Source organism: Bos indicus x Bos taurus, chromosome 2, assembly GCF_003369695.1.
Source record: "Bos indicus x Bos taurus breed Angus x Brahman F1 hybrid chromosome 2, Bos_hybrid_MaternalHap_v2.0, whole genome shotgun sequence".
Lineage (NCBI taxonomy): Eukaryota > Metazoa > Chordata > Mammalia > Artiodactyla > Bovidae > Bos > Bos indicus x Bos taurus.
The window spans coordinates 132619127-132646152 of NC_040077.1; the positions used below are offsets into that span (position 1 = coordinate 132619127).

General features: G+C 53.8%; 1 protein-coding gene across 9 annotated transcripts in view; it reads left to right on the top strand.

Annotated features, from left to right (window-relative positions):
* TMCO4 (transmembrane and coiled-coil domains 4) overlaps positions 1 to 27026 on the top strand; it is a 105355-nt gene that overhangs the window by 32660 nt on the left and 45669 nt on the right. For all 9 annotated transcript variants that reach the window (XM_027521886.1, XM_027521829.1, XM_027521893.1 and 6 more), the window contains 6 exons: positions 9648 to 9780; positions 17316 to 17413; positions 17809 to 17952; positions 18965 to 19084; positions 23824 to 23988; positions 24847 to 24983. In XM_027521886.1, coding sequence (XP_027377687.1) covers positions 9648 to 9780; positions 17316 to 17413; positions 17809 to 17952; positions 18965 to 19084; positions 23824 to 23988; positions 24847 to 24983 — 797 coding nt within the window. The remainder of the gene's footprint in view (positions 1 to 9647; positions 9781 to 17315; positions 17414 to 17808; positions 17953 to 18964; positions 19085 to 23823; positions 23989 to 24846; positions 24984 to 27026) is intronic.

Consider the following 27026-nt stretch of genomic DNA (forward strand, 5'->3'; position numbering starts at 1 on the left):
GCTGTGGTCTGAGGATGTGGTGGAGCTGGTCTGAGAATCCTCGGCAGAATCCCTTTTATTTCTGCAAACTGAAATGAGGGAATATTCAATCGTCCTGGATGGTCTTAGAATGAGAGGTGGTTTGCCCAGAGGTCTGGGGCACGGGTTTCGGGAGAGCAGGGTAGCCGGTCAGCACACACACACTCTCACGTGATCGTCATGGTAATGACAAAGCGCTGGGTCCGGGCACTTGCTGGGAGGCCAGACGGCTGCCAGGGGCTGTGCAGACTTGGAGTCCTCCCTGCCCCCTGAGGGGTGCTGGCGGGCTTTGTTCCCATCTTGCAGGTCAGGGTCCTCTTGGGTGAGACTCATATTTCCAGGAGGAGCGACTGGGGCCCAGAGAGGGGAAGGGGCTTTCCCGGCAGCACACGGTGGCAGGTGACCTTCTGGTAGGAACCAGGTCTCCGGCCTCCTGGGCCAGCCCTCTGTCCCATGGCCTTATCACGGGGGAAGCAGCTCCTGTGTGTGCCAGACTCTCCCTTCCGTCTCCCAGAGCCATGTGTATCCTAGCCCGCCACCTGCCCACACCTGCCAATCACAACCCTTCTGAGCACCCATGAGCACCCCAGGACACCTTAACTTACCACCCTTTGCTGTGGTGGGTGTGGGTGTGGGTGCCCTTGGCCTGGCTCTCACACAATAGTTAGAGTGGGTTTGAAATGGCCTGTGTGTAATATCACCGTCTGGTACTTCATGTCCTCCCGAGGGCGTTCTCGTAGGCAGCCTCTAAACTGGCATTCAGTTCAGTTCAGTCGCTCAGTCGTGTCCAACTCTTTGTGACCTCATGGACTGCAGCATGCCAGGCCTCCCTGTCCATCACCAACTCCAAGAGTTTACTCAGACTCATGTCCATTGAGTTGGTGATGCCATCTAGCCATCTCATTCTCTGTTGTCCCCTTCTCCTCCTGCCTTCAATCTTTCCCAGCATCAAGGTCTTTTCAAATGAGTCATTTCTTTGCATCAGGTGGCCAAAGTATTGGAGTTTCAGACTGGCATTGCCTGTTAAATTTCTCTGGAGAATCCCCCCACTTGCTAAGCACCTGCTCATGCTGGTGACTGCCCCTGGCCCTTGTCAAACACAGCATCCTCATCTCCATCCTTTCATGTAGACAGTCCTGCTTCACAGATCAGCAAACTGAGGCTCAGAGAGGTAAAGAAACAGGTCTAAGCTGTTAAGTGGCAGAGCCAACATTCTAAAATAAGTGCTGTTAACAAAAACCTTCTCAGATTTTACCCGTGGGAGTTGGAGGGATGCAGAGGCATCCCCACAGGAATATAATAATCCCTCATGTCTAAGCCGGCTTCCCAGGTGGCGCAGCAGTAGAGAATCTGCCTGCGAAGGCAGGAGACTCAGGAGATGCAGATTCAATCCCTGGGTCAGGAAGGTCCCCTGGAGGAGGAAATGGCAACCCACTCCAGTATTCTTACCTGGAAAATCCCATGGACAGAGAGGTCCGTGGGGTCACAAAGAGTCAGACACGATTCAGTGACTGAGCATGCATGTCTAAAGAATACCAGTCTCTGGCAGCATCTGAGGGGTCCCTTTGGTTTGTCTCAAAGCCCCTCCAGATGCTGGCATCTACAAATAGGAGCACGGTCAGTGACACACCAGGACCCCCAGTGGGAGCTGGTGGAAGGGCTCGAAAGTTCCCCAGAAGGCAGAGGTAGGTAGCCCCTCAAGCCATCCAGATGGCCCTCGTCGGACACAGGTGGGCCCCAGAGAGATGGCAGGTTCCGTTCCAGCCCCCACAGTAAAGCAAGTCACATGACCATGTGTGGTTTTCAGTGCATCTAAAGTTATATTTACACTATGCTGTAGCCCGTTACGTGTATAATAACGCCATGTCTAAAAGGGGGTCACAAAGAGTCGGACACGACTGAGTGACTGAACTGAACTGAAAAATCCAGGGGACAAACTTTAATTTTAAAATGCTGTTGGAAAAAAATGGCACTGATAGACGCGGGATGCAGGGTTGCCATAGACCGTCAATGTGTGAAAAACAAACGAAACAACACATTGTCTGCAAAGTGCCATCAGGGTACAGCGGAAGCCTGTAGTTGAGAAAATGATGCCCAGAGTGGGAGCGGCTACTGTTGTCACGTCCAACTCTGTCCTTATTAATGAAGAACCAAGGACCAAGATGGCAGAGGATGAGATGGCTGGATGGCATCACGACTCAATGGACATGAGTTTGAGTAAGCTCCGGGAGGTGGTGATGGACAGGGAGGCCTGGCGTGCTGCAGTCCATGGGGTCACAAAGGGTTGGACACGACTGAGCGACTGAACTGAACCAAAGGACCAAGAACTGGGAGCACTGGGGGATCTGCCTGCCTGGTGTTAAAATTCATCGGCAAGTTGCTGAACGTCTCTGCCTCCGTTTCCTTGGGCATCAAATGGGAGCCACAGTACTCTTTACCTCGAAGGGCGGCGGTGAGGACTGAGTGGAATAACCCAGGTCAAGTGCTGAGAACAGAGCTGGCGCTCAGGACGCAGCCCCTGAGTGCTGCAGGGCCGCGGTGGCCGTGGGGAAAAGGGAAACTCCTGGGAATCAGGAAACCTGGACTCTCATCCTGTCTCCGAGACACTTGTGATGTCCAGTCACTTCTCTGAACTTCAGTTTCAAGTACGAAGAGGCAAGAGCTCAATGCTACTTCAAAGCAAAACAAAGCTGTCTTTGGTCCTAAGAACACAGTCAAGGGTCTTGTAAGGAGAAGGTCGGTGTCATAGCTGGGCCAGTGGTTCGAGGCCTATCTCGTAAGCTCCGTGAGGGCAGGGCTCCTGTCTGGCTTCTTCACTGTTTTTTCCCAGGGTCTGCAACGCTGGAGGACAGATGGTGGGCATTTAGTGTTTGTTGGATGGATGGAGGGATGGTTGAATGGATGGACAGAAGGAAGAATGGATGGTCTTTCCCTAGAGCGCGAGCGTAGGCGCTAGCAAGGCGGTTTGTCTGGACGGTAGGGTTAAGCCATCTTTTTCTGCAGAGACTGAGCGGGTAGGTCGCACAGCACAGAAGAAAGCTGTCTGTCTGTGTGGCTGCGTTTCTCTGGGTGTGAGGCATGGTGGTTAGTCCTGGAATCAGCCCAGGAAATCAACATGAAGAGCTGCAGGTCTCAGAACTTCCTGGAAGGTTGACCTTTTACTGACGATGTTGGGATCTTAGTCACGGAACGATGGCCGTCTTGGCAGCAGTAGGGTGGAATTTCTTTGCACACCAACCATTTTCTTCTCCTCACCCATTAACAACCCACGAAGCCTCTGGCCTGCCTAGCTGGAAAAATAAGCCTTTCATATGTTGACGGTTAAACTGAACCTGAGCTCCCTAAACCGGGTGTACACAGTGGCAGCACTGCAGACATTGGGGACGGGATCGTTCTTTGTTGGGGGGCCCCGTGGTGCCTTCTGGGAGATTTAGCCACCTCCCTGGCCTCTTTTCACCAGACGCCAGTAGCCCTCCCTGACTTGGGACAACCAGAAATGCTTCCATACTTTACCAGATGTTCTTGGGATGGGGCTGCAGAGCACAAAAACGTCCCCAGTGGAGAACCATTGGTCCAGGACCCACAGTGTGGCCAGGTGGGGCTGGGTTACTAGCAGTTGGTGGTCTTCATAAGTGACCTAGGAACTTCCCTGGTGGTCCAGTGGTTAAGAACCTGCCTTGCAATGGAGGACACGTGGGTCCAATCCCTAGTCTGGGAACTAAGATCCTGCATGCTGCAGGGCGACCGAGCCCACACACCGCAACTGGAGAGACCATGTGATGCCTCAGAGACCCTGATTGCCACAACTAAGGTGAGATGCAGCCTACACAAATAAATAGATAAAAGTTACCCAGTTGCTCTGGGTCATGTAGCACAGATGGTGAATGACTGTGTAATAATATATAATCCTTAGCTCAACTGCTAGAATAGATAACTGTTATCTCCACTGGGAGGAAATTAGGCTCAGGAGGTTAGGTAACCAGAGGTGAAATTTCAAAATAAGTTTCAAATTCCATTTAAGGCAGTGAGTCTCATGGTGAATTATGAGCCAGAGACGTAGCTGAATCATGGTTCTCGCCCTCTGTACCCTGAATCCAAAGATAGCTTTGGCTCCGGGCGATGGGACCCAAGGAGGTGCAGCTGCAGGAGACAGAACCACCTTCACCGCAAGCCCGGCTCTGCTTTCTGACCCAGTCTTTATGACTAAATTGCAAAGCCTACCTCACCGATGAATCAGAAGAGCCTGAGAGGTCGTCTTCGATCGTGGTGGAACGCACACATTGTCACCTGGTGGCCTGAGTCTCCATCAGGATCCTTAAGACTCGGCAAGCTTGTTATCCGTATTGAACTGATTGACACATTCAGCCAGTAAGAACTGAGCCCCACTGCGTGTGCCAGGCCCTCTGCTGGGCGCCGGGAGGAATCCTCCCCGGGGCAGATGCTCATGGAGTGCCTACTGTGTGCCAGCCCTGAGCAGAGTGCTTTTATGATTTGTTTCAGCCCCTCAACAGCACTGGGAGGTTGATGCTGGCCCCTGTCCCCTCGTTGTGCTGACGAGGCCACGGTGGCCCAGCAAGGGAAATCAGCTGCCTGAGGTCACACCACTGGGGAGAAGGAGGGCAGGAGTTGAGCCCAGGCATCATGGTTCCAGAGTCTACTCTTATCTTCGGCCATGCGGCATGTGGGATCTTAGTTCCCCAACCCAGGATCAAACCCATGCCCCCAGCAGTGGGACCTTGGAGTCTTAACCACTGGACCCGCCAGGGAAGTTCCCCACCATGCACTCTTGACTGGTGTTCTCCTTCCAACGAGGAGATGAAATGATAGAACCCTCATCGTTACAGCTGCCTTTAAGGGGATTTGATGAGGCCAGAACTAAGAGCGAGCACCCCGAGAGGCAGGGTCCTGAGGAGCGGCCAGACAGGGCGGCATCTAAGAAGGTGGAGCTGGAGGAGGGTTTCGGAAGAGGTCCCTTGGCTCCCATGACCACTGGCCTTGAACTACGCTTGTTACCACCTGAGTGTCCTTCATTGTCCCCCCAGAACAAGCCGCAAAAAGGAGTCATACCCGGAACCATCTGAGGTCAAGTCCTGCCCTGAGTCGGGGTGCATCTTAGAAGCCCCATCCCTCCAGCCATGCTCTCCCCACCAGTGTGAACACCCTGACTTGTAAGTCAGTCTAGCACCCAGTGTGGGGGCCCCGGGGGGCATGGGACTGGAGGTAGGTGTGCTTTCTTTGTATGAAAAAGAATTCACTGAGGGTGAAACTGGGTATTAATATTTCAAATGCTATATAACATATACAATTAGAAAAGTTAGGGGGAGGCCTTCCCTGGTCGTCCAGTGGCTAGGACTCCACACTCCCAATGTAGGGGGACCGGGTTCGATCCCTGATCAAGGAAACTCCTATATGCCGGATGCCACAGCTAAGACTCAGCCCAGCCAAGTAAATAAATAAATAGAAAAGAAGAAGAGAAGAGTTGGGGGAATTCCCTGGCAGTTCAGTGGTTAGGACTCAGCACTTTCATTGCTGGGACCCAGGTTCAATCCCTGGTTGGAGAACTAAGATCCCTCGAGCCACATGGCACAACCCAAAAGAAAAAAGAAAAATTGGCCCATTGAGGGATGGCAGCGCAGTGGGCTGGGTAAGTGGTTGTATGAACGTGGCCTGAGAGTGCCCTCGGACCCTAAGGGAGCGGTGAGACAGGTCCCCAGGCTGACTCAGCAGCTCACAGCCTCACCCCAGCAGTCCTTGCTTCCTAGCATCTAAGGATCTAGGAAACATGACAGTTTATCATAAAAAGGGTACTATCAGCCACCCTTTCTCAACCACAGTCCATGGGGTGGCAAAGAGTTGAACAAGACTTAAGTGACTAACACTTTCACTTTCCAGCCACCTTTATCTGAGGACTAATTTGTAGAGTCACGCTGTGGCTCAGACGGTGAAGAATCCACCTGCAGTGCAGGAGACCCATGTTTGATCCCTGGATTGGAAAGATCCCCTGGAGAAGGGAAGGGCAACCCACCCCAGTACTCTTGCCTGAAGAATCCCATGGACAGAGGAGCCTGGCGGGTTAAAATCTATGGGGTCGCAGAGTCAGACACGACTGAGCGACTGACACTTTCACACTTGACCACTTACTGCATCCTAGGTGCTGGCCAGGTCCATCACATGTGTCTTCTCATTGCATCTCAACAAAAGCCAGGTTAAAAAGATATTCTTGCCCCCATTGTACAGACGAGGAAACTGAGGCTTAGAGAGATCAAGAAACTTGTCCGAAGCCGTTCAGCTATAAAGATAATCAGATGAAAATTCAAACACCAGTCTGTGTGGCAACTGCCTGAGTTTCTGCCTGAGTTCCTTTCCTTTAGTCTTGAGGGCAGCCCCCCTGCCCCCAAGGGAAGGGCTTGGCAGTGATCTCTTCCCAAATGTCTGGGATGCTGCTGCTCTCCATGGAGAGGCGAGGTCAACCCCAGGCTGGTCACCCCGGCTCCCGAACTCAGAGCCGTACTGAGTGCAGAGGCTGGTTCAGTGCCTGGCAATGGAGGTTGTACTGCTGAGGTTGTACCCCCAAGGAGGTGCATGTGGCTGTGTAGGGAAGGTGGGGCTTATCATGGTGCCTGGGGTGCACCTGGCATGTAGTGCCAGGCTTCATGGGTGCTGTTCATCCTTTAATGCACAGCATAGTGTTAGACGGTGAAGTTCAAAGTGCAGTAGCTGCTCTGTTGAGATAAAGGTGAGAGAAGGAGCCCAGGGGTGTGAGTTCTAACCCTGGGTCTGTCCAAACACACTGGGTGACTTTGGACTTGTCCCTTGCTGTATCTAGGCCAGAGGGACCCGTTGGACTCCAAGGGTGGAGACTGGGGTGGGTACTGGGGCTGCCAGCAGTTGAAGGCTGGTGTTAACTCCGGCTCCACTCAGGGCAGAGTTCGTGTTCCCCTCCAAGATTTTCCAAAGAATAGACTGCCTGGGTGTTGGGTCATTTGTATGTGTGCCTGTGGCCCATATCCTAGGGCTACGTGTGGGATGGTGTGGTGGTTGTTACTCAGTCGCTAAGTCACGTCTGACTCTGCAGCCCCATGGACTGCAACACGCCAGGCTTCCCTGTCCTTCACTATCTCCTGAAGTTTACTCAGATTCATGTCCATCGAGTCGGTGATGCCATCCAGCCATCTCTTCCTCTACCACCCCCTTCCCCTTTTGCCTTCAGACTTTACCCAGCATCAGGGTCTTTTCCAAGGAGTCAGTTCTTCACATCAGGTGGACAAAGTACTGGAGCTTCAGCTTCAGCCTCAGTCCTTCTAATGAATATTCAGGACTGATTTCCTTTAGGATGGACTGGTTTGATGTCCTTGCAGTCCAAGGGACTCTCAAGAGTCTTCTCCAACACCGCAGTTCAAAAGCATCAGTTCTTCAGTGCTTATAGCTTTCATTCTGGTCCAACTCTCACATCCACACATGACTACGTAAAAACCCTTGCCTTGACTAGACGGACCTTTGTCGGTACAGTTGTGTCTCTGCTTTTTAATATGCTGTCTACGTTTGTCGTAGCTTTCCTTCCAAGGAGCAGGTGTCTCTTAATTCCATAACTGGGAGGATTAGCAGCCCCGATTGCAAGCCTGTCCGGTGGCTCCCGGCCTTTTTAGGAGCGCCGTGGATGCTGGTTTCCTCCCCTACAGAGGTCACAGGAGGAGTCTTCATCATGTGGCTGCTTCTAGGCATGAGTGCCCCAGACCTTCTGAGATCGGGGGGTTGCTAGTTTGAACAAGTGCAGAGGCCCTGGGGCAGGAATGAGCTTGGCTTCTTGGTGGGACAAACCCTGGTGCGTGAAATAGGGATCAGTAGAAAGTGAGGTGGGAGAGGGTGGTGGGAAGCGGTCAGATGGTGTACAGCCGTGCAGACCGTGGGGGAAAACGTGGGTTTTATTCCAAGTGCATTGTGGAGTTTCAAGCTGGGGAAGAGAAGCTCCCACATTTGTGACTATCTTTCAAGCTGCTCTGTGGCAAGCAAAGTGTGGGGGCAAGGGTGAAAGATGAGAAAGCGAGGAGATGGCTGGTGAAGCGCTGTGGCTGTCGTGGTGGCCATGACAACAGAGATGGGGAGCTGTGCTCAGACTCAGGATATGCTTTGGAGGGGCAGCTGTCAGTATTAGCTGGTAGATTGGGTGTCAGGGGAAGGGCAACAAGAAAAATCAAGAACATTGCCCAGGCTTTTGGCCTGAGCCCCAGGTCAGGCTCTTTATTGAGATGGGATGGATTGGCCCTTGAGGAGTCAGTTAGTTGCCTGGCAAGTTGTCCTGGGTAGCCCAGGATTCCTCCGCACCTCCTCCACCACTCACCACCTGCGTGAAGTAGAGCCTCAGCTCCAAGCCCAACAGTCTGGCTGTCAAGGTCCTTGAAATGACCCTTCCACGAGGCTGACATTCCAGAATCCCTTGCCCAGGAATACCTTGGAAGGTTTTAATCACCTGGCACCTGGCACTCTATATTCCAGAAACTAAATCATGGCAACCTTGACAAATGGAGTATGAATTAGTAGCTGATTATCATCGCCAGCAATTAATCACCATGGCCAAGGCTTATTAATTCCCACAGCTCGATTATGACCTACGTTCAATGATCTGTGACCCTAGGAGGGAGCAGGGAGCTCCCTTATTCTTGGAACATCAGCGGATCAATAACCCCAAGACGTGATCTGCCAGCGTCCGTCTCCCAGCGCGCAGCCAGATCCGCATCCAGGGAGGCAGCTGAGGGCAGTGGGACACGTGCTGCCAGACCACAGCTCGCTCCGAGGCCCCTCGCTCCAGGGAGGACTGCAGAATTACCATGCAGCATTGCAGACGCCCAGCAGAGGAGGCCGGTTCTGCAGTGTTCATAGAGGGCTCCTCGTGGGCCCGGAGTCCTCTGCTTGAAACTTTGTGAGATGACTCTCGCAACTTCTACCTGAGTGAAGGCAAATGACCCCTACCTGGGTCATTAATCGAACATTTATTCTTTATGCCGGGTGCTCTCCTAGGGACTAGCAAACACACAGAGTTTATACATATAGGCTCTATACTTCTTGGGGAGAGAAAAACAAAAGTAAGTGGACATGATGTCAGACTTGGGCAAGCTCCATGTGGAATGAAATACAAGGCAGAAGGGTCGAGGGTTGTGTGTCAGGGTCAGGGGGGCCACTCTGGACAGGAGGCATTGGAACAGAGACTTGAAGGAGGAGGAGGCACCCCACAAGATCAGGGGAACGAGCCTCCCAAGTGGTGGAAACAGCCTAAGAGCAAAGGCCCTGTAGCAGGAACATTCTAGAAGGTGAGGTCGTGGAGTGGGCCAGGGGCCTTGTAGTCAGTGTGGGATGGGATTTGGTTTTCATCACGAAAACCTCCTTAAACAGCTTTGGGATGTGAAAATTGGAATCTTTGCTAATTTGACTGCTGAAAAACGCCACCTTGCTTCTGATTCAGGGTCGTGAGTTACCTACTGCTCTGCCCCGGAAGCTGTGCTCCTGTTAAATGCACCAGCTGGGGGCCTTGAGTCTGGGACGTGTCTCGGGTTCGGGTCTCATGCATCGCACTGCGGTGAGCATCTCTGTGCTTGGGAGCTGAACTGACCCCTCCTCTTTCTCTCTCTCTCGAGGCCACTACGATGCTCGGGCCCGCGTCCTCATCTGCCACATGGCCTCCCTCCTCCGAGCGCCCTTGGAGGAGCTTGACCTCCTGGAAGAGACCTTCCTCGAGAGCCTGAAGGAAAGCAAAGAGGAGGACTCTGAGTAAGGGACCCCTGGCCCTGGCCCCGCCTATCGGGAATAGAGGCCTCCCACTTCTCAGATAACACAGTCCAGTCTGCGCCTCCTCCCGCCTACCTGGAATCTGGGATTTCCACTCCAGTGGACTTCTGAGATGTCTACCACTTCCACCCATTAGGAGACCCTGAATGGAGAATCCTGGTACAGCCCTGACTGGCTGTGTTACACTTTAGCAAGTCACTTTCCCTCTCTGGCCTCCACCCTCATTTATAGGAGACCGGGATTGAGCGGATGATTGCTCGAAGCCCTGAGTTTGTGACTTTAACAGCCTGTGGTCTTGACACCCCCCTGCACTTCAGTTCATATGGCACCTTGTCCGTGGGTCAGAGTGGCCTGGGTTCTGACCCCTGTTTACTTTTGACCTTGGGCAGGTCGGCCCCCCTTTCTCTAAGCCATAGTATTCTTATCTGTAGTATAGGAATGAGAATAACATCTTAAGGTTGTTGTGGGAAACAGATGCAACTGTATTATCAAGTGCTTGGCCCAGGGCTGGCACACAGCAACGGTTCCATACCTAGGAGTCCTTACCTTCCCCACATGTCCCCATGCCTGCCAAGGCTGATGGGCTTTGCTCTCTCTGTATGGTCAGGTGTATGTCGAGGGAAATTTTCCTGGCAAACTTGGCCAGAGCTCAGCTCTTTGTTGAACACCCTACAGAGGATCTAATCCCAGAGTAATAGATCAGTCCCAGTCACAGCCTAACTGCATGCTCCTTGCAGCCAGGCACATCTCCCAGCCTTGAGTTTTGTTCAGCCACGAAGAGTTTCTTTGAGCAGCCAGACTGTGCCAGTTCAACCGAACTGAGAATTTAGCTTTGAAGCCAAGCTCAGAACTGCATCCACCCTCCCCCCACCCAAGTTTGTAGGGCAAAGGGAGGGGGTTGTTTCCTTGAGAAAGAAGGAAAGTTAATCTGTCAAAATAACCCCAAATAGCCTTGTTTTGACTCGCAGAGCCGTGTCAGTACAGAAAAACCTGGACCGAGCCCCGTGACCACAGTCACAAGGGCTGCCCAGCACCTTTGGGTATACTGGACGTTTGTACCACTTCAAGTATGCCTTGAAGTGAAAGAAACTCTTGAGTATTGTTTGGAAATCTGTTGTCAGAAAGAAACATATTACCCAGAGGTTCTGTTCCGAGAATACCAGTCATGCCAGATCAGGGACGGTGAAACAGAGCCCACCTCTGCCACTTACCAGCCGTGTGATCCTGGCCAAGTTACTTAACTTCTCTGAGCCTCAGTTTCCTCACATGCAAATGGGGATAATAATAGCACCCTCTTCAAAGCTTCATGTGGGGCTTAAATGAAGTTTCTATACCTAAAGTGCTTCGAGCAGGCCTTGCAGAGCTGTGTGTGTGTGTGTTCAGTTGCCAAGTCATGTCTGACTCTTTGTGACCCCATGGACTGTAGCCCGCCAGGCTCCTCTGTCCATAGGGGTTCTTCTGGCAAGAATATTAGAGTAGGTTGCCATGCCCTCCTCCTCCAGGGGATCTTCATGACCCAGGGACTGAACCCATGTCTCCTACGTCTCCTGCACGGGCAGGCAGGCTCTTTACCACTGGCACCACCTGGGAAGCTCTGCACAGACTTACTAGGTGATAAATATCAGCATTTGCTATCGTACCAAAAGATTGATGCTTTTGAACTGTGGTGTTGGAGAAGACTCTTGGGAGTCCCTTGGACTATAAGGAGATCAAACCAGTCAATCCTAAAGGAAATCAACCCTGAATATTCATTGGAAGGACAGATGCTGAAGCTGAAGCTCCAATATTTTGTCCACCTGATGTGAAGAGCTGACTCATTGGAAAAGACCCTGATGCTGGGAAAAATTGAAGGCAGGAGGAGAAGGGGACAACAGAGCATGAGATGGCATCTCATCTCATTGGATGGCATCACCAACTCAATGGACATGAGTTTGAGCAAGCTCTGGGAGATAGTGAAAGACAGGGAAGCCTGGCGTGCTGTAGTCTGTGGGGTTGCAAAGAGTCGGACACAACTTAGAGACCAAGCAGCAACATTGCTGTTATTTCATTGTGGGGCCATTTCCTTGGGAAAATACTCCATAGGTGTCATTTTTGAAACTAAATCTTAGGGACTTTGGTGACCTCTGGGTTCCATCTGTGGTCTGTGGAAGAATCTGGGACCCAGGGAAAGCCTAGGGACTGGTCAGCCAAGCAGCCTGGTCCTCTGACTCTGCTGCTAAGTCTGTGTGGCCCTGGGCCCTGGCTTTCCCTCTCTGGCATCAGCACCCATGTTCTCACCTGTCCAAGAAGAGGATCGAATTGCGTGTAGGTGTCTTTTAACCCTGAGGTTTTGTGTTTCTGTAAGGTGAGCTTCCTGGCACCCCGGGGTGATCCTTTGCAGCTGGGGTTCAGGGTGCAATGTCCCACCTCTGTTCTTGGGGCCTCTTTGAGCCCTGTGGCCATCCGAGCTTCCCCTCCTGGTTGGGTGACTTCACTTCCCTATGCCTTAGCTTCCTTGTCTCTAGCACAGGGATAGTGATCGTATCTCCATCATAGGGCTGTCCAGAGGATTAAATAAATTCATTTTATCAAAAGCTTGGAACAGTCCCTGGCACATAGTAAACAGCGAATGCCAGGCTGGAGGTTGATACTGAGCCCATCATAATAACATGGTCAACATCTAACCTTTACTGAGTGCTCTCTAGATGCCGGTACAAGATACCGTCTCATTGGATTTTCACCGCAGTCCCCTGAGGCTTTGGCAGAGGAAGAAACAGAAGGTCAGAGGGTGACGTCACTCGCCCAGGGTTGCCCAGGTGATTGGATTCAGCTTCCTTATCCAGTCTGAACGTCACTCACTGCATCCCCTTCGGGCGTGGCTGGGAACCCCCAGTTTCCTCCTTAGTTCTGAAGAAGGCAGCAAAGATCATTCTTCTATGGGTTGTCTGAGCTTTTACTCGGAATGTGTCTCTAGACTCCCCAGAGATAAGCACCCCCTCTCTATTGACTGGAGAAAGTGATTTAAAAAAAAAGACAGAAAAGGGTGGACTTCCCTCGTTGTCCGGTGGATAAGAATCCACATGCCAACGTAGGGGACACGGGTTCTGTCCTCAGTGTGGGAAGAGAAGACTCCACGGTGGATAAGAATCCATGTGCCACCACAGGGGACACGGGTTCTGTCCTCGGTGTGGGAAGACCCCACGTGCAGCGGAGCAGCTAAGCCCGTGTGCCTCACTGAGCCCCGTCCAGGGCCCGAGAGCTACAAGCACTGAGCCCACGGGCCGGAGCTACTGAAGCCAGTGCCCCTAGAACCTCGCACCTGGGGTCCCCAGCAGGGAAAACCACTGCAGTGAGAAGCCGTGCCCCGCATCTGGAGAGTAGCCCCCCACTCTCCAAAACTAGAGAAAGCCTGCTCGCAGCGACGAAGACCCAGCACAGTCATGAATAATTCTGGGAAAAACGAGAAGGGTGATGATGAGGACAGAAGAGGGGAAGGCACCCCCTCTCACGGGAGATAAAGCGGCCGTGAGGGAAATTTCTCTGTGGAGCCGAGAGATGAGCAGTATGGTTGTCTGCTCCTCACAAGGTAGCCGTGACTTCAGCCTGGGATTTAGCCCTGATCTGCATTTTGGCTTCAGCCTCTGATAGCTCAGCTGGTAAAGAATCCGCTGGCAGTGCGGGAGAGCTGGGATCCCCTGGCAAAGGGAAGGGCTCCCCACTCCTGTATTCTGGCCTGGAGTATCCCATGGACTGTATAGCGCATGGGGTTGCAAAGAGTCAGACACGACTGAGCAACTTTCACTTCTGTCTTTGGGAGGCTGACCTGAAGTCCAGCTCAAGGTCACTTCCAGCATCCCAGGTCGTGAGTGTGGCCAGGGGCTCTGTGATGGCAGAGGTGGCCATGGTGCCTCAACAGCAGGCAAAGTCAGGAAGAGGAGCAAGGCTTCGTATGGATTTAGTGTCGTGCTCTGAATTCTCACTTCCCAGTATAGGAAGCCTCGCAGATATGACTCACAGCCAGTGTCTCCTCTTATTTAAATTCAGTCCTGCAGGGACCTCCCTGGGATTTGTTCTAATATCCCGGAAGCTTCATTCTTGATGGTGAGTGGCCTGAACTCTGGCTAAATATTTTCTTTAGCCAAAATGTATGTGCCCTCTGGTTTTCATAGACGTGGACAGTGAGCAGGAGAATAGATCACTGCACTGAGATGTTCACCTCCAAATCTTTCTTTCTGAGGAACATCTTCTGAGCTGCATCCAGGTGCCAGTCCCAGAGCCGGCTACTGAGGGTGGAGGCAGGAAAGGTTTGATCTATGTCCTAAAGGCTCACCCCGGCGGTTCTCAAACTTGACATAACCAGAGAGCTTGTTACAAGTAGTTTTCTCACCCAGGAAGTCATGCTTTTTAACACCTCCCCGCTGGGGCTCCTGATGTGGTTCATCCAGAGCCTAGCCTTTGAATTCCAGGCTAATACAGCACAGAGGGTTAGGAAGGTCTGGGGTAGGGGCAGTCAGGCAACCTTGAGGCTCAGGGTGTGCTTCCTGGAGGAGACGACTCTGGAATGGACAGTGATGTTTAGCCAGACAGAGGAAGGTGAGAAGGTCCTTGGCAGCCAAGGGGCAGCAGGAACACAGGACTGAGGCTTAGGAGGCGTGCCTGCAGGCACTTTAGTGTTTCTGGAGGGTAAAGTGTAAATTCGGAATTAATGAACCATGAGGCTGTGAAGGAGGCAGGGGCCAGGTCACAGGGGGCCTGAGTGTCCTGCTGGAGAAGTGACCCCATCCTCAAGGCAGAGGAGGAACTGGGAGGGAGGGAGAAACAGGGGCAGACCGTCACGGTTCTTATTCTCCTGCTTGGCGTTGGTCACCTTCTGGGGCTCCATCATCATTTCCAGTCCCGAAGTGAGAAAACTGAAGGTCAGAACAATCGGGTGAGCCAGTGAGCTTGTGGCAGAGCTGGGCTGAGACCTTTCTGCCCCCAGTTTGCAGAGTGTTTCCACACTCTGCAGCGTTTGTTGAACCAGATACTACTGGTCGGTCCGCAGAGCCAGTTGCTTGTGGCCCCTGGGTGTTCCTCACATATGTTCCCCCAGCAGCTGGAATTCCTCCTCAGGCCTTGAACTCTGCTGAAAGCAGCTCATTTCCAGCCTTCCCTTTTGCCCCAAATGGTGCTAGCAGTTCAGGGCCAAAGTATATCTGCAGCCTGTGTTGAGGAAGTTATCACAACCATGGAAAGAATGATGGGAGCAATAAACACACGGGATGATTACAGCGTGCTAGTCACCTGTGTGCACTCTGTTTCGCCCTCCCAGTACCCCTGGGAATTCAAGGCTATTATCATCCCCTCTTCATGAATGAGGAGACTCAGACAGGACAAGTTATTTGTACCTAATCCCGAGGTTAGTAAGTGGCTCTGTCCACCAGGATAGGCTAGGTTTTGCTGCAGTAACAAATGACCTCCGTGTCTCAACGGCTTACAGCAAGAAAAAGGTGCGTTTCTTTCAGGTTGGCTGTGGCTTTAGTCCACTCTGTCTTGGTCCCAGGGTGACAGAGTGATCTTGGTCCAACAGGGTTGCTGGTCTCGGGGCAGAGCAGAAGGGGTCTTAGCAGGAGGTGACACAGATCCCTTCCCCCTCCTGGCCAAAGCGGGTCATGGGGCCACTCAGCTCAGCAGGGCAGAGAAGGATCATTTTTCCTTAGGGGGACCAGCTCAGGGCATAACTGGACATCTGGAGAACGCTGGTGGCCCACCACAGCAGAGGCAGGATCCAAGCCTAGTTTACAGGGTTTGAAACCTGACTGCACAACCCAGGCCCTTCATCACCATCGTGTGACGATCGATGCGTGTGGTTCAACCTCTTCCCGCACGTCTGAGGGCGTGCGTTTCAATCACAGGAAACCAGCACCTGTGATCACGGAGAGCTGGTTTCCGCTCAGTAGTGAAGCAACCAAGAAGTTGCTCCTGGGCTGTACCCCCAGGAGGATAAGAACGTCTCCCTCCTGAGGCTGTTGGTGTTAAAGATTAGATTTGTTAAGGAATCCATCAAGGAATTGAAGACAGTTGGTTGAGGTGAGCGGGCCGACAACCAAAATGCTTAGCAGGTCTCTGAGTGCCCATCTCAAATCCCACTCCTCCTCAGTGACTGGAGAATGAACGGTTTCTCACTATCACATGTGGTTCAGGAGGCGAGAGATGGGAAGGGAACAGTTCTGATTGAGGACTGCGTGGTCCTGTTTGCCAGCACACAAAAGTGCCCGCCCGCTGTCCACGCTCCATGAAAGTCTGTCGATCGAAGGCGTGAATTAAATTAAGTCCACACTGTCTTGGTTCTGGGTCCCAGGATGACTAGAGTGATCTTGGTCAACAGTGTTGCTGGTCTCGGGGCAGAGCAGGAGGAGGCGCAGCAGGAGGAGGCGCAGCAGGAGGAGGCGCAGCAGGAGACTTAAATTCCTTAATGAATTGAATCCTTACAAACCAACAGCCTCAGGAGGGAGACGTTCCTATCCCCCTTTTTACAAAAGGGGGGACTAAATTTCGGGGAGATGGAGCTTCGTGGGAGTGGCCTCCATCTGGGGCCCCACGTGCAGGGCCGGCTGTCGGGCTCTGTGTCCGAGATTCCCTACACTGCTCCCCACTGCCACTCAGAAGCTGGGTACGCTCATCCCCGAACGCGGCTGTGATACGCGGACAATAAAAAGGAAAACTGCTTCTGGGATAAGATAAGCCATTCGAAGTGCAAAGCACAGTGGCAGTCATGTTAAAAGTCCTCAATAAATATTAACCCTTCTTTCATTATTGCCGTCATCTGCCATCGCTCCAGCACTGAGTTGTTGTCCAAACTCCAGGTTCAGTGCAGAGTTCACGCTGGTAATGACTGCACCCTCCCCCGTCTCCCGTCCTGCGCCTTATTGCCCCGAAGCACCGCGGGCCGAGTGTCAGACAGGACAGTTGGCCTTAGTGACGGGAGGGATTCTCAGGATTCTCCTGACTCGAGTTTCCAACACTGGTTCCCTTTTGCTATGTTCGGTCAGGCTCAGATCTCAAGTCCGGACGGTTCTAGTTGTTGCCCCAAAGCCAAGGTCTCCAGCACAGACATTTCTCTAACCCATGTCTGAAAGGGTTATTCTCAAGGGAAATTGGTTTCCAAAAGCAGATGGCAGAGCGCGGGCTGGGGAAGGAGAGAGTGAGGTGATGGAGTCTGTAACTGTCGAGTGCTCGTTCCAAGTCCGTCTGTGTAAAGATACCTTTGTGTTTCTTTTGCTGTTGCTGTTATTACTTCTTTGTCTTTTCATTATTCAAATTGCAACCCTGTTAGGATGGATCGACTGGGTAAGTAGCATATCCCACATACTGGGTTTTTAGAACGTTTTCAGCTTTTTAAGACCGTCAATGATGGATGGGCCCGGGGTAACCTTGGTACCTCACTCTGCATGATAGAGCCTGTGGCACGGAAGCTAGTTTGGGGGGTTGGGGAGGAGGGGTGGCATCAAGGTTGCCCAGGCACCGCCGGCCCTAGAGGGCAACCTCTTCTCCCGCAGGTCTGCCGAGGCATCCCGGAAGAAGAAGGAGAACAGGAGGAAGTGGAAGCGCTATCTGCTGATAGGCCTGGCGACCGTGGGAGGCGGGACGGTGATCGGTAAGATGAGATGGGACATGTGGCCAGGCTGGGTGGGATGACCCCAGGGACTGGCTTCAGGGCACAGTCACGATGGACTGCTTGCTCACTTGCGTGTTGAAGGTGCTTTGCTCTCTCCCTCTTGCTCTGGGGAGAAATTCAGACTGCTTGCCGCAGCTCGCGTGCTCCTGTGCGGTCTGCCACCCCCCTGAACACTGTCTGCCAGCTCCCTGCTCGAGCCACCCCGTGCTGGCACCGCTAGGCCTTCCCCTGTGTCCCCCCGCTTGGTGTCCACTGCAGGGGGATCAGCTGGAGGGCTGCCTCCCTCCGCGTGCAGAGGCAGTGTGTTCACACGTATGTCGGGGGGCCGCGTGCTCACGCCCTCCTGTCCCCCGCACGGGCGGCTGTCCTTGCAGGCGTCACCGGGGGCCTGGCCGCTCCTCTCGTCGCTGCCGGGGCCGCCACCGTCATCGGCAGCGCCGGGGCCGCGGCTCTGGGCTCAGCGGCAGGCATCGCCATCATGACCTCGCTGTTCGGCGCCGCTGGAGCCGGCCTGACAGGTAAGGCTCCAGAGCAGCGGCGGTCGTGAGGGGTCTGCGGCCCCGGGTGGCCCAGCCCCGTAAGGGTCATGCCCAGATTCTCACCAGGGGAACTCCCTGGGAGATGGAGGAGGAGGAGGACGTGGCTTTCCTCTTCTCTGAGTTCCAGAACCTGCGGCAGGCTTCAGCACGGGTCTGGGGAAGGGCCAAGGTTGTGAAACTGCCCCAGTGTAGACGCTTCAGGGAGGGTCTTACTGGACTTGTTGTCGCCACCCGGGAAGTTTCCAGGCGGGATGCCTCAGAGACGCTTGAGCTTCCCCGTGTAAGAGACACTTACACGAGAAACTTACACTTACACTTTACAAGAGAAAATAGCTACTTTTCATTCACCAGCATCCCCTGGGTGGGGGTGGGAGGGAGTCTCCCCAAGCCACCTGTGTCATAGGCCCCTCATCACACAGTTTCCTGTTCCTCTCTCCAGGTGGCCTGTAGCTTCCCACGTTAAGAATCTTGCTCATGGGAACTTCCCTGCTGCTCCGGTGGTTAAGAACTTTGCCTTCCGGTGCAGGGGGTAAGGGCTTGATGCCTGGTCCAGGAGCAGAGATCCCACGTGCCTTGCGGCCAAAAACACCAAAATAAAACAGAAGCAGTATTGTAACAAATTCAATAAAGACTTTAAAGATGGTCCACATTTTTAAAAATCTTGGTCTACTAAGATGGGTGTGTTACGCTCCTGAGGTTCGTGGGCAGGAAAACGATATAGTACCCACTGAATCAGGACAGAGCAGTGGTTTATAAACTTGGATTCTGAGTTTCAACCCCAGCTCTGCCACTCACGGGGCTCACTGGACTTTGGAATCTTCTTACTCTCATCTGTAATTAGGGACAATCGTGGCACCAACATTAATGAGTTCAAAACTGAGACGTTTGTTGAGGAACAGGGCACAGAGTGTGTGAGTACACAGAGCCACGCCGACAACATTCCCCAGGGGCCCCAGGCACCCCCATCCTCATTTTTGTGTCTGATCTTTAGGATACAAGATGAAGAAGCGTGTTGGGGCCATTGAGGAGTTCACATTTCTGCCCCTGACGGAAGGCAGGCAGCTGCACATCACCATCGCCATCACGGGATGGCTGGCATCCGGAAAATACCGTGAGGACCGGGGGCAGAAAAGGATGCTGAGCGGGCGGGCATTGGCTGAGCTGGGTCTGCTGCTGTGGGCCAGACGCTGCCTAGGCTTTTGGTCAGTGTATGTCTGTAGGGCTGGGGTAGGAGAGCCCCATTTTTCAGAGAAGACTGAGGCTCAGATTGGCGAGATAACTTCATCCCATAGTCTTCCCATCCATCCATCCATCATCCATTCATCATCTGTTTGTCTACCCATCCATCTACCCACCCACCCACATCCATCTGTCCATCTAACCATCCGTCTATCCATCCATCATCCATCTGTCCATCTACACATCCATCATCCATCCATCCATTTGTCTATCTGTCCATCCATCCACCATCCATATAACCATCCATCCATCCATCCATCCATCCATCATCTGTTTGTCTACCCATCCATCTACCCACTCACCCATATCCATCTGTCCATCTAACCATCCATCCATCTACCCATCCATCATCCATATAACCATCCATCCATCCATCCATCATCCATCCATCATCCATATATCCGTCCATCCGTTCATTTGTCCGTCCATCCACCCACACATCCACCCATCAGTCCATCCTTTCAGCAGGCTTTACAGAGCACTGAGCACACCCTGCCAGGCCCTAGGAATCCAGTGGTGAGCAGCACAGTCGTGGCCTCTGCTCCCATGGAACATATGGTCCAAGGCAGGAGACAGATCACTGAGCAGAGAATCACAGGGACGCAGTATGCGCGGCACAATAGGGGAAGCACAGTGTTCTGGGGAGTGAGGGGAAAGTCACCAGAGGAAACTTTTTAGGCTAAGGACTAGCTGGGGATTAGCCAGGTAAAGAAGAGAAAGCAACGAATACCAAGTTAAAGGGCAGCGTGTCGAAAGGCCTGTGGTGCCAAAGAAGCACAGGATGGCTGGAGCAGGGGGCTGGGAGACAGGAGTTTGGGGAGGCCACATCATGTAGGAGCGTGTGAGCTGTGGCCAGGGGTTTGGACTTCTCCTCAGAACAAATGGAGGTTAGCAGGGGACTTTTTAGCATGAAAGTGAGAAATCGGTGCACTGGCTGTGTGACCTCAGGCCATTTCCTTAACCTCTCTGTGCCTTGGCTGTTTCATTTGCGAGGCACAGCAGATTATCCTTGCCTTTCAGGGCACTCACAAAGATTAAACAAGGTGACCTGTAGAAGATTTTTAGTGACATTTCGTAAGCATTACTTAGTTCCCTTTGCTGCTGTAATTTGAACATGTGTGAGTTGGGGGACTTCCAGCCAGGGTGGCCCTGAGGAATAAAAGTCAAGGTCCGCTTCCTGCTGGCTCACTGTTGCAAGTGCCCACGTGAGGCTCAACAGACAGGATGAGCCAGGTCATCAGTCCAGGGAGAGAGCAGGGTGAGCCCAGGACGCTGGAGCATCCCAACCAGATACCCACGCTCAGAGCCTGGGGGGTTCCCAGGGGGAAGCCACAGTTCTTCTGAGTGACATAGCAGGAAGCAGGCGAGAAAATGCCCAGGCTCTGTTGAGAGGCTTTACTGGGCCCCAGAGTATTACTGGTGAGGCTCACCCCGGCCAGTCCCTGCACAGCAGTCTCTGGCATTGACTGAGCACCTAGCACCCTGAGTCAGGCATTTCACCCACACGCTAGGGGCCTGATGTACATGACCTCACGTGACCCTTTGAAGTAGAGCTGTTCTTTCCCTGATCTGGATGAAGAGGAAAGCTAGAGGGGTCCCATGGCAGACAGGCGGCACAGCAGGATTCCACCCCAGGTCTCCTGAGCCAGGGGTCACGGGTTCCTCTTCATTTGTCTCATGGCACGGTCTGTGCCACGGAAGGACCAAGATAGGAAGTAAGGACGAAGAGTCTCGAGTGAAGCAGTTGGCAGCTCTGACCAGTGTGGAAAGAGAATCCTTTATGGTTGTTCTACCCCCTGGCTGAGTTGGCTCCAGATCAAAGTCAAGTTCGTCTGGGGGGTGGGGAGGAGATTGTCTTCAGCGCTCTCCTCCAGCAGCCTAGTGCAGTATGCGCCCCAGGCAGAGGGGGGCGGTTATAAGAAATGCAGCCGAGCTAGACGAAGTTCTGGAGGGAAGTATCACCTGCCTCCTCGACGCCAGGAAAGAAGTCTCTTATCCTCACAGGCTTGCTTCCGCCTGTGACGGGAACAGATGGACTTTCTTGGGTCTGTCCCTTTATTAAGCAGCATTGCACGTAATCATGAGAGCGGCCTTAGTAGCTCGCTGCTGAGCCAGGCATCCTGCATGCACTGGCTCACGTAGGCCCTCACGTCGAGCCACAAAGACGGGCATCGTTATCACCCCCATTTTACAGATGAGGAAACCGAGGCTGATAAGGGCTGCCCAGAGTCACCTTCTAGTCAGGGAACAGGGCACGGCTCACCCGCTTTCTGTCTGGCTCCATGGCCCATGTTCTTGGCCGCGGGGTGATAGAAGGCAGGAGAGCGCTTATAGTTTACGTAATGCTTTTCACGCAGCCTATCAGGTGGTCCCCGTGACCCCGGTGAGTCAGATGCCCTCTTTCCATTCTGGCACCTGCAGAAACCGAGGCTCAGAGGGCAGTGTGCCCTGCTGCGAGCCTTGGGACCAGGAAGCTGCCCGGCTGGGTGCAGAGCCTGGGCCAGCATCACAGCCCACCACGCACACACATACATGCACACACACGCACACATGCATGTACACACTTGCACACATGCATGTGCATACACTTACATGCGCACACACATGTATACACGTACACACATGCATGCGTTAACATTCACATACGTGTTTACACACGTGCACGTGCACCCATACATGTACACATATGTGTGCGGTACATACACGTGCAGCCTTACATACGTGCGCACGTGTGTGTGCGCGCACACACACACACACAATCTGCCCACATCCTCTCTCAGAGCTGGCTGTCTTCTCCTCCATAACTAAAGACAGTTAACCCCTGAGCTGCTGCAGAGCTCTGCCTGGGTCCCTGCAGAGAGGGGGAGCAGCCCCTCAGGGGTCTTTGTCAGCAAAACTCCCATCGAGGCACCTGGCTGAGCCGGAACCCAGAGGCAGTGGGAAGCTGTCTCCTCCCTCCCTTCACTCATCCTGCTTTCATGAGGCTTTGCAAATCGAGCGCTTGGCAGACAGGCTGCGGGAGAGATGGGCATCAGACGAAGCAAAAATAAATGGACAGTCATGGGCCGTGATGAGAACTCAGGACAGGAAAGCGCAGGATGTGTGAGACCCATCAGAGGGCCAGAGGGGATTCCCTGGAGATAAGGCAAGCAGGCTGGAAACTCATAGAAAGGTAAGGATGGAAGGTCGCTTGGGCCACAGGCAGAGATGCACAGGGCTTCTCTGTGCTCCCACAGTCTGCAAACCAGCGACTCCATGAGGTTTGCACGGTCCTCTCCCTCCCTGGGCTGAGGGCTTCTTATCTGGGTGGCTCAGCCTCCTGCATTGTAAAATGATATAACATTATCCCTTGTAATTGTGGGGCTCCATTTCCGAATCTATGTTGAGGGTTAAATCGGAGAGTCCATGAGAAAACCCTCAGTGCAGAGCTGCCCAGTGCTTGGTACCTGCTCACTGCACATTCCTGCAGTGACCAGGGTCTGCATCTTCAGGGTCAGGCTTCGGGCCTGGTGTGGTCTAGGTCCCCGGTTAACATCTGTATAGGAATGAAACAGTGAACAAAGAGATGGAATCAAAAGCATGTGTTTCCAAAGGGCAACATGATGAACAATGAGGCTGTAAGGAAGGCAAGGGCCAGGTCATGGGGGGTCCTGAGTGTCCTGCTGGAGAGGGGCCGCTACCCTCACGTCTGAGGGCGGACCGGGAGGGAGGACGGGGCCAGCGTCGTGGTTCTCTTCTCCTGCTTGGCGCCGGGCACATGGCGCTACTGGCATCACCCTCCCATTTCCAGTCCCTCGGTGAGAAAATTTAGGCTCAGAAAAGTCGGGAGCCAGCGAGCTCACGGCAGAGCTGGCCTCAAAGCCCTCCGCCCCCAGTTTGCAGACTGTCCTCCAGGTGGTGTGAATGAGGTGCGGCTGGTTCAGGGAGCGAGCCCGTGTGTTCCTCTCGTGGGCCCTCAGCGGCTTGATGCCAGAACTACTGCAGAGGGCGAGGCAAGAGCCCTTTACATACGTGGTCATTGGAATGCTTAATTCTTACGGCTACTCGGTGATAGGAGATGAGTAGTAATCTCCCCAAGGGGATGAGTAGTAACCTCCCCACTGGACAGCTCGGCAGAGTGAGCTCAGCAGGGGATAGTGGCCCCTGGTGCTCCAGGTCACTAACGACCTTGCTAAGGAACGCAGGAGCTGGGTCCTGAAGCCCAGCCCGCCCACTCAGGCAGCCCCGTGCTCCATGTGGGAGCACACCCGCTCCGCTGCCTGTGCTGCCCGTGGGCAGGCTGGTCCTCCCGCCTCCCCCACGAGGGTGAGTGGGCCTCAGTCCTGCTGCCTGCTGCTGCCCGTGGGCAGGGCTGGTCCTCCTGTCTCCCCCACGAGGGTGAGTGGGCCTCGGTCCTGCTGCCCGCTGCTGCCCGTGGGCAGGCTGGTCCTCCCGCCTCCCCCGCGAGGGTGAGTGGGCCTCGGTCCCACTGCCCGCTGCTGCCCGTGGGCAGGGCTGGTCCTCCTGTCTCCCCCGCGAGGGTGAGTGGGCCTCTGTCCCTGCCTGTCGGGGACAGTGGGGGCCCCCTCCAGCCCAGACAGGAGAGACCCCACCCGCCCGCACTCTCCCCAGGCACGTTCAGCGCCCCTTGGGCTGCCCTGGCCCGCAGCCGTGAGCAGTACTGCCTGGCCTGGGAGGCCAAGTACCTGATGGAGCTCGGCAACGCCCTGGAGACCATCCTCAGCGGTCTTGCCAACATGGTGGCCCAGGAGGCCCTGAAGTACACGGTGTTGTCTGGTGAGCCTCCCCTCCCCCGACCAGCGGCATGCCCACCACTCCCAGGCCACACTGGTTCTGTGCCTTTGCCTGCCTGAGGCCCCAGGGAGTCAGGCACTGTGCTGTTCCCTCGGTGCCCCTGTCTGTGACATGGTTATTATGGTCTTCATGGGGAGGAAATAGACAAACAGCCCATCACGTTATCACCTAGTGTATCAGTTAGTAAGTGCTGTGTAACAAGCCACTCCACACCCCAGTGACTTAAAATAGCAGTCATTTATCACAGTAGCTCAGGAGCGTTGGCTTCCTTTGGCTGACTTTTGCTGGGTCTGCTCATGCATCTGTGTGTCAGCTGGCCAGCCAGGTGTCGGCCAGCTTTGTCTGGGGTGACCAGGGTGACCGGGCTCTGCTCCATTCGTCTCTCCTCCGCTCCTGGAGTCGCAGGCTAGCCCACACCCCCGGGAGAAGTGCGTCAAAGGCACAAGTCCATTTCACGCCTCTCATCCAGCAGCATCTCATTGGCCAAAGCGGGTCGGGTGATGGAGCCTAGCGTGGACGGGCAGGGTGCGGGGCCGGGGGCGCTGCAGGGTTACGGGCAAAGTGGGCGGGATACAGGGTGGCGTGGTCGATTGGGCCAGCTCTGGAATCCCCTCCGTGGCAGATGCCTGAACCTGAGATCTAGTCCACGTATCAGAAACGTGTGAGCTTCCCTTTTCTTCCGGGCTAGTGAGCGGTTTGGCAGCACTTGGGAAACTTACAGACCCCAAGTTAGAGACTGTGGGCACTCACTCAGCATCCAGTAGCCAGCCAGTCACTTCTCTAGGAGGACCCCCCACCCTCACCCCCACTGCCTTCATCACCTGTTCCCCTCCTCCCCAGGCCTCGTGGCCGCCCTCACCTGGCCAGCCTCACTCCTCAGTGTCGCCAACGTCATTGACAACCCCTGGGGCGTGTGCCTCCATCGATCGGCGGAGGTTGGCAAGCACCTGGCCCACATTCTGCTCTCCCGGCAGCAGGTACCCAGGACTGGCTGGAGCGGAGGTGGGAGGGAGCAGGGGAGCTGACTGGTGGGCGGATGTCATACCTCAGACGAGCCCACCTCGGGGTAGCCCAGTGGCTTTAAAGGGTCCGCACTGCTCCACCAGCTCAAGTCACAAAAGTGTCCTAGGAGAACTTGTCTGGCTTAAGACTGCACTTCACTGCAGGGGGCCCAGGTTCCATCCCTGGTTGGGCAGCTAAGGTCCCAAATGATGTGTGGTGGGCCCACGCCCTGCAAAAATATATCCTAGGATGGACCAGTAAGAATTACTGACTGTGCCTCCCTAGCAAGTAATCAAGTGAGGACTGAGTGTCAGAGGCCTCTGCAGGTGTGGTCAGGGTCAGCTCTTCCTTCGCAGATGTCTACAGAGCTACACTCTGAGCACGTCTCCAGCGGTCCAGATACCACATAAAACCATCAGGGTTCCGTCCACATTCCAGACAGTCAGAGGCAAGAAGGTACAAGTGAAAGCCCAGGAAGATCCCACATGCCCTGGGGTGGCTGAGCCCGTCGCATCCCTTGGCCAGGACTCAGTCCTGAGGCTGTCCCTGGCTACAGGGAAGTTGGAGAAACTTAGTTTTTGGCTGGGTAGCTGTAGGGGGTGGGGGTGGGGACAGAAAAGCTCAGGAGTTTTGCTACCAAGGATGAAGGGAGAGTAGCTGTTGGGCAGTGACTGGCAGCCTTGACTGCAAATTTCCTGTGGAATTGGAATATGATTCAGTGGAGGGACTTCTGTGGAAGTAAATGGAGGTGGAACAGCAAGGAGCGGATGCAAGTATTGGCCCAAAAAGCAAGGGAAAAGCGTAGAGTGCTGAGCCCGGCTGGTCCAACGAAACTCGCCTGCCCTGCCGTCTGCTTCCGTGTCTGTAGACCCTGTACTCAGACCCCTCTCCTGACCTTCTTTTCCAGGTTGCCCTTCTGCAAGTTCTTTAGTCAGAAAGTTCCTCTGTGCATCTAACTTGGAACCCCCCATTTCTCTCTTTATGTGTTTTTTGTTATTTGGCTGCCTCGGGTCTTCACTGCATCATGTGGGATCCCTCATCGAGGCACGCAGACTCTCATTGCGGTGCGCAGGCTCAGCAGTTGCATTGCACAGGCTTAGTTGCTCTGAGACATGTGGGATCTTAGTTCTCCAACCAGGGATCAAAGCTATGCTCGCTGCATTGGAAAGGATTCTTAACCACTGGACCACCGGGGACCCCACGGACCATAACCTACCAGGCTCCTCTGTCCATGGGATTTTCCAGGCAAGAATACTGGAGTGGGTTGCCATTTCCTTCCTCCAGGGGATCTTCCCGTCCCAGGGATCGAAACCGGGTCTCCCCCCATTGCAGGCAGATGTTGTACCATCTGAGCCACCAGGGAAGCCTTACCAGGGGAATCCCTTTTTATGTTTTTATTATTATTATTATTGTGGTGAAAGTCACATAACGCAGAACATACTGCTTTAACCGTATTTAACTGTCCAGTTCAGAGGCGCTAGTACATTCGCATTCTTGTGTAACTCTCACCATCATCCATCTCCCGAATTTTTCACCTTCCTAGACTGAAACTCTGACCCCATGAAACACTGAGTCCCGTCCCCCCCCTCCGCCCCCCACGGCCCCTGGATCTACCGGGGTCCTTTCTGACTCTATGGATCCGACTCTTCCAGGCCCCTTGTATAAGGAGACTCAAACAGCATTTGTCTGCACCTCCTGTACGTTGGAATGCATCATTCAGTTCAGCTCAGTCACTCAGTTGTGCCCAACTCTTTGCGACCCCATGAACCACGGCACGCCAGGCCTCCCTGTCCACCACCAACTCCCAGAGTTTACTCAAACCCATGTCCATCGAGTCAGTGAGGCCATCCAACCATCTCATCCTCTGTCGTCCCCTTCTCCTCCCACCTTCAATCTTTCCCAGCATCAGGGTCTTTTCAAATGAGTCAGCTCTTCGCATGAGGTGGCCAAAGTATTGGAGCTTCAGCTTCAACATCAGTCCTTCCAGTGAACACCCAGGACTGATCTCCTTTAGGATG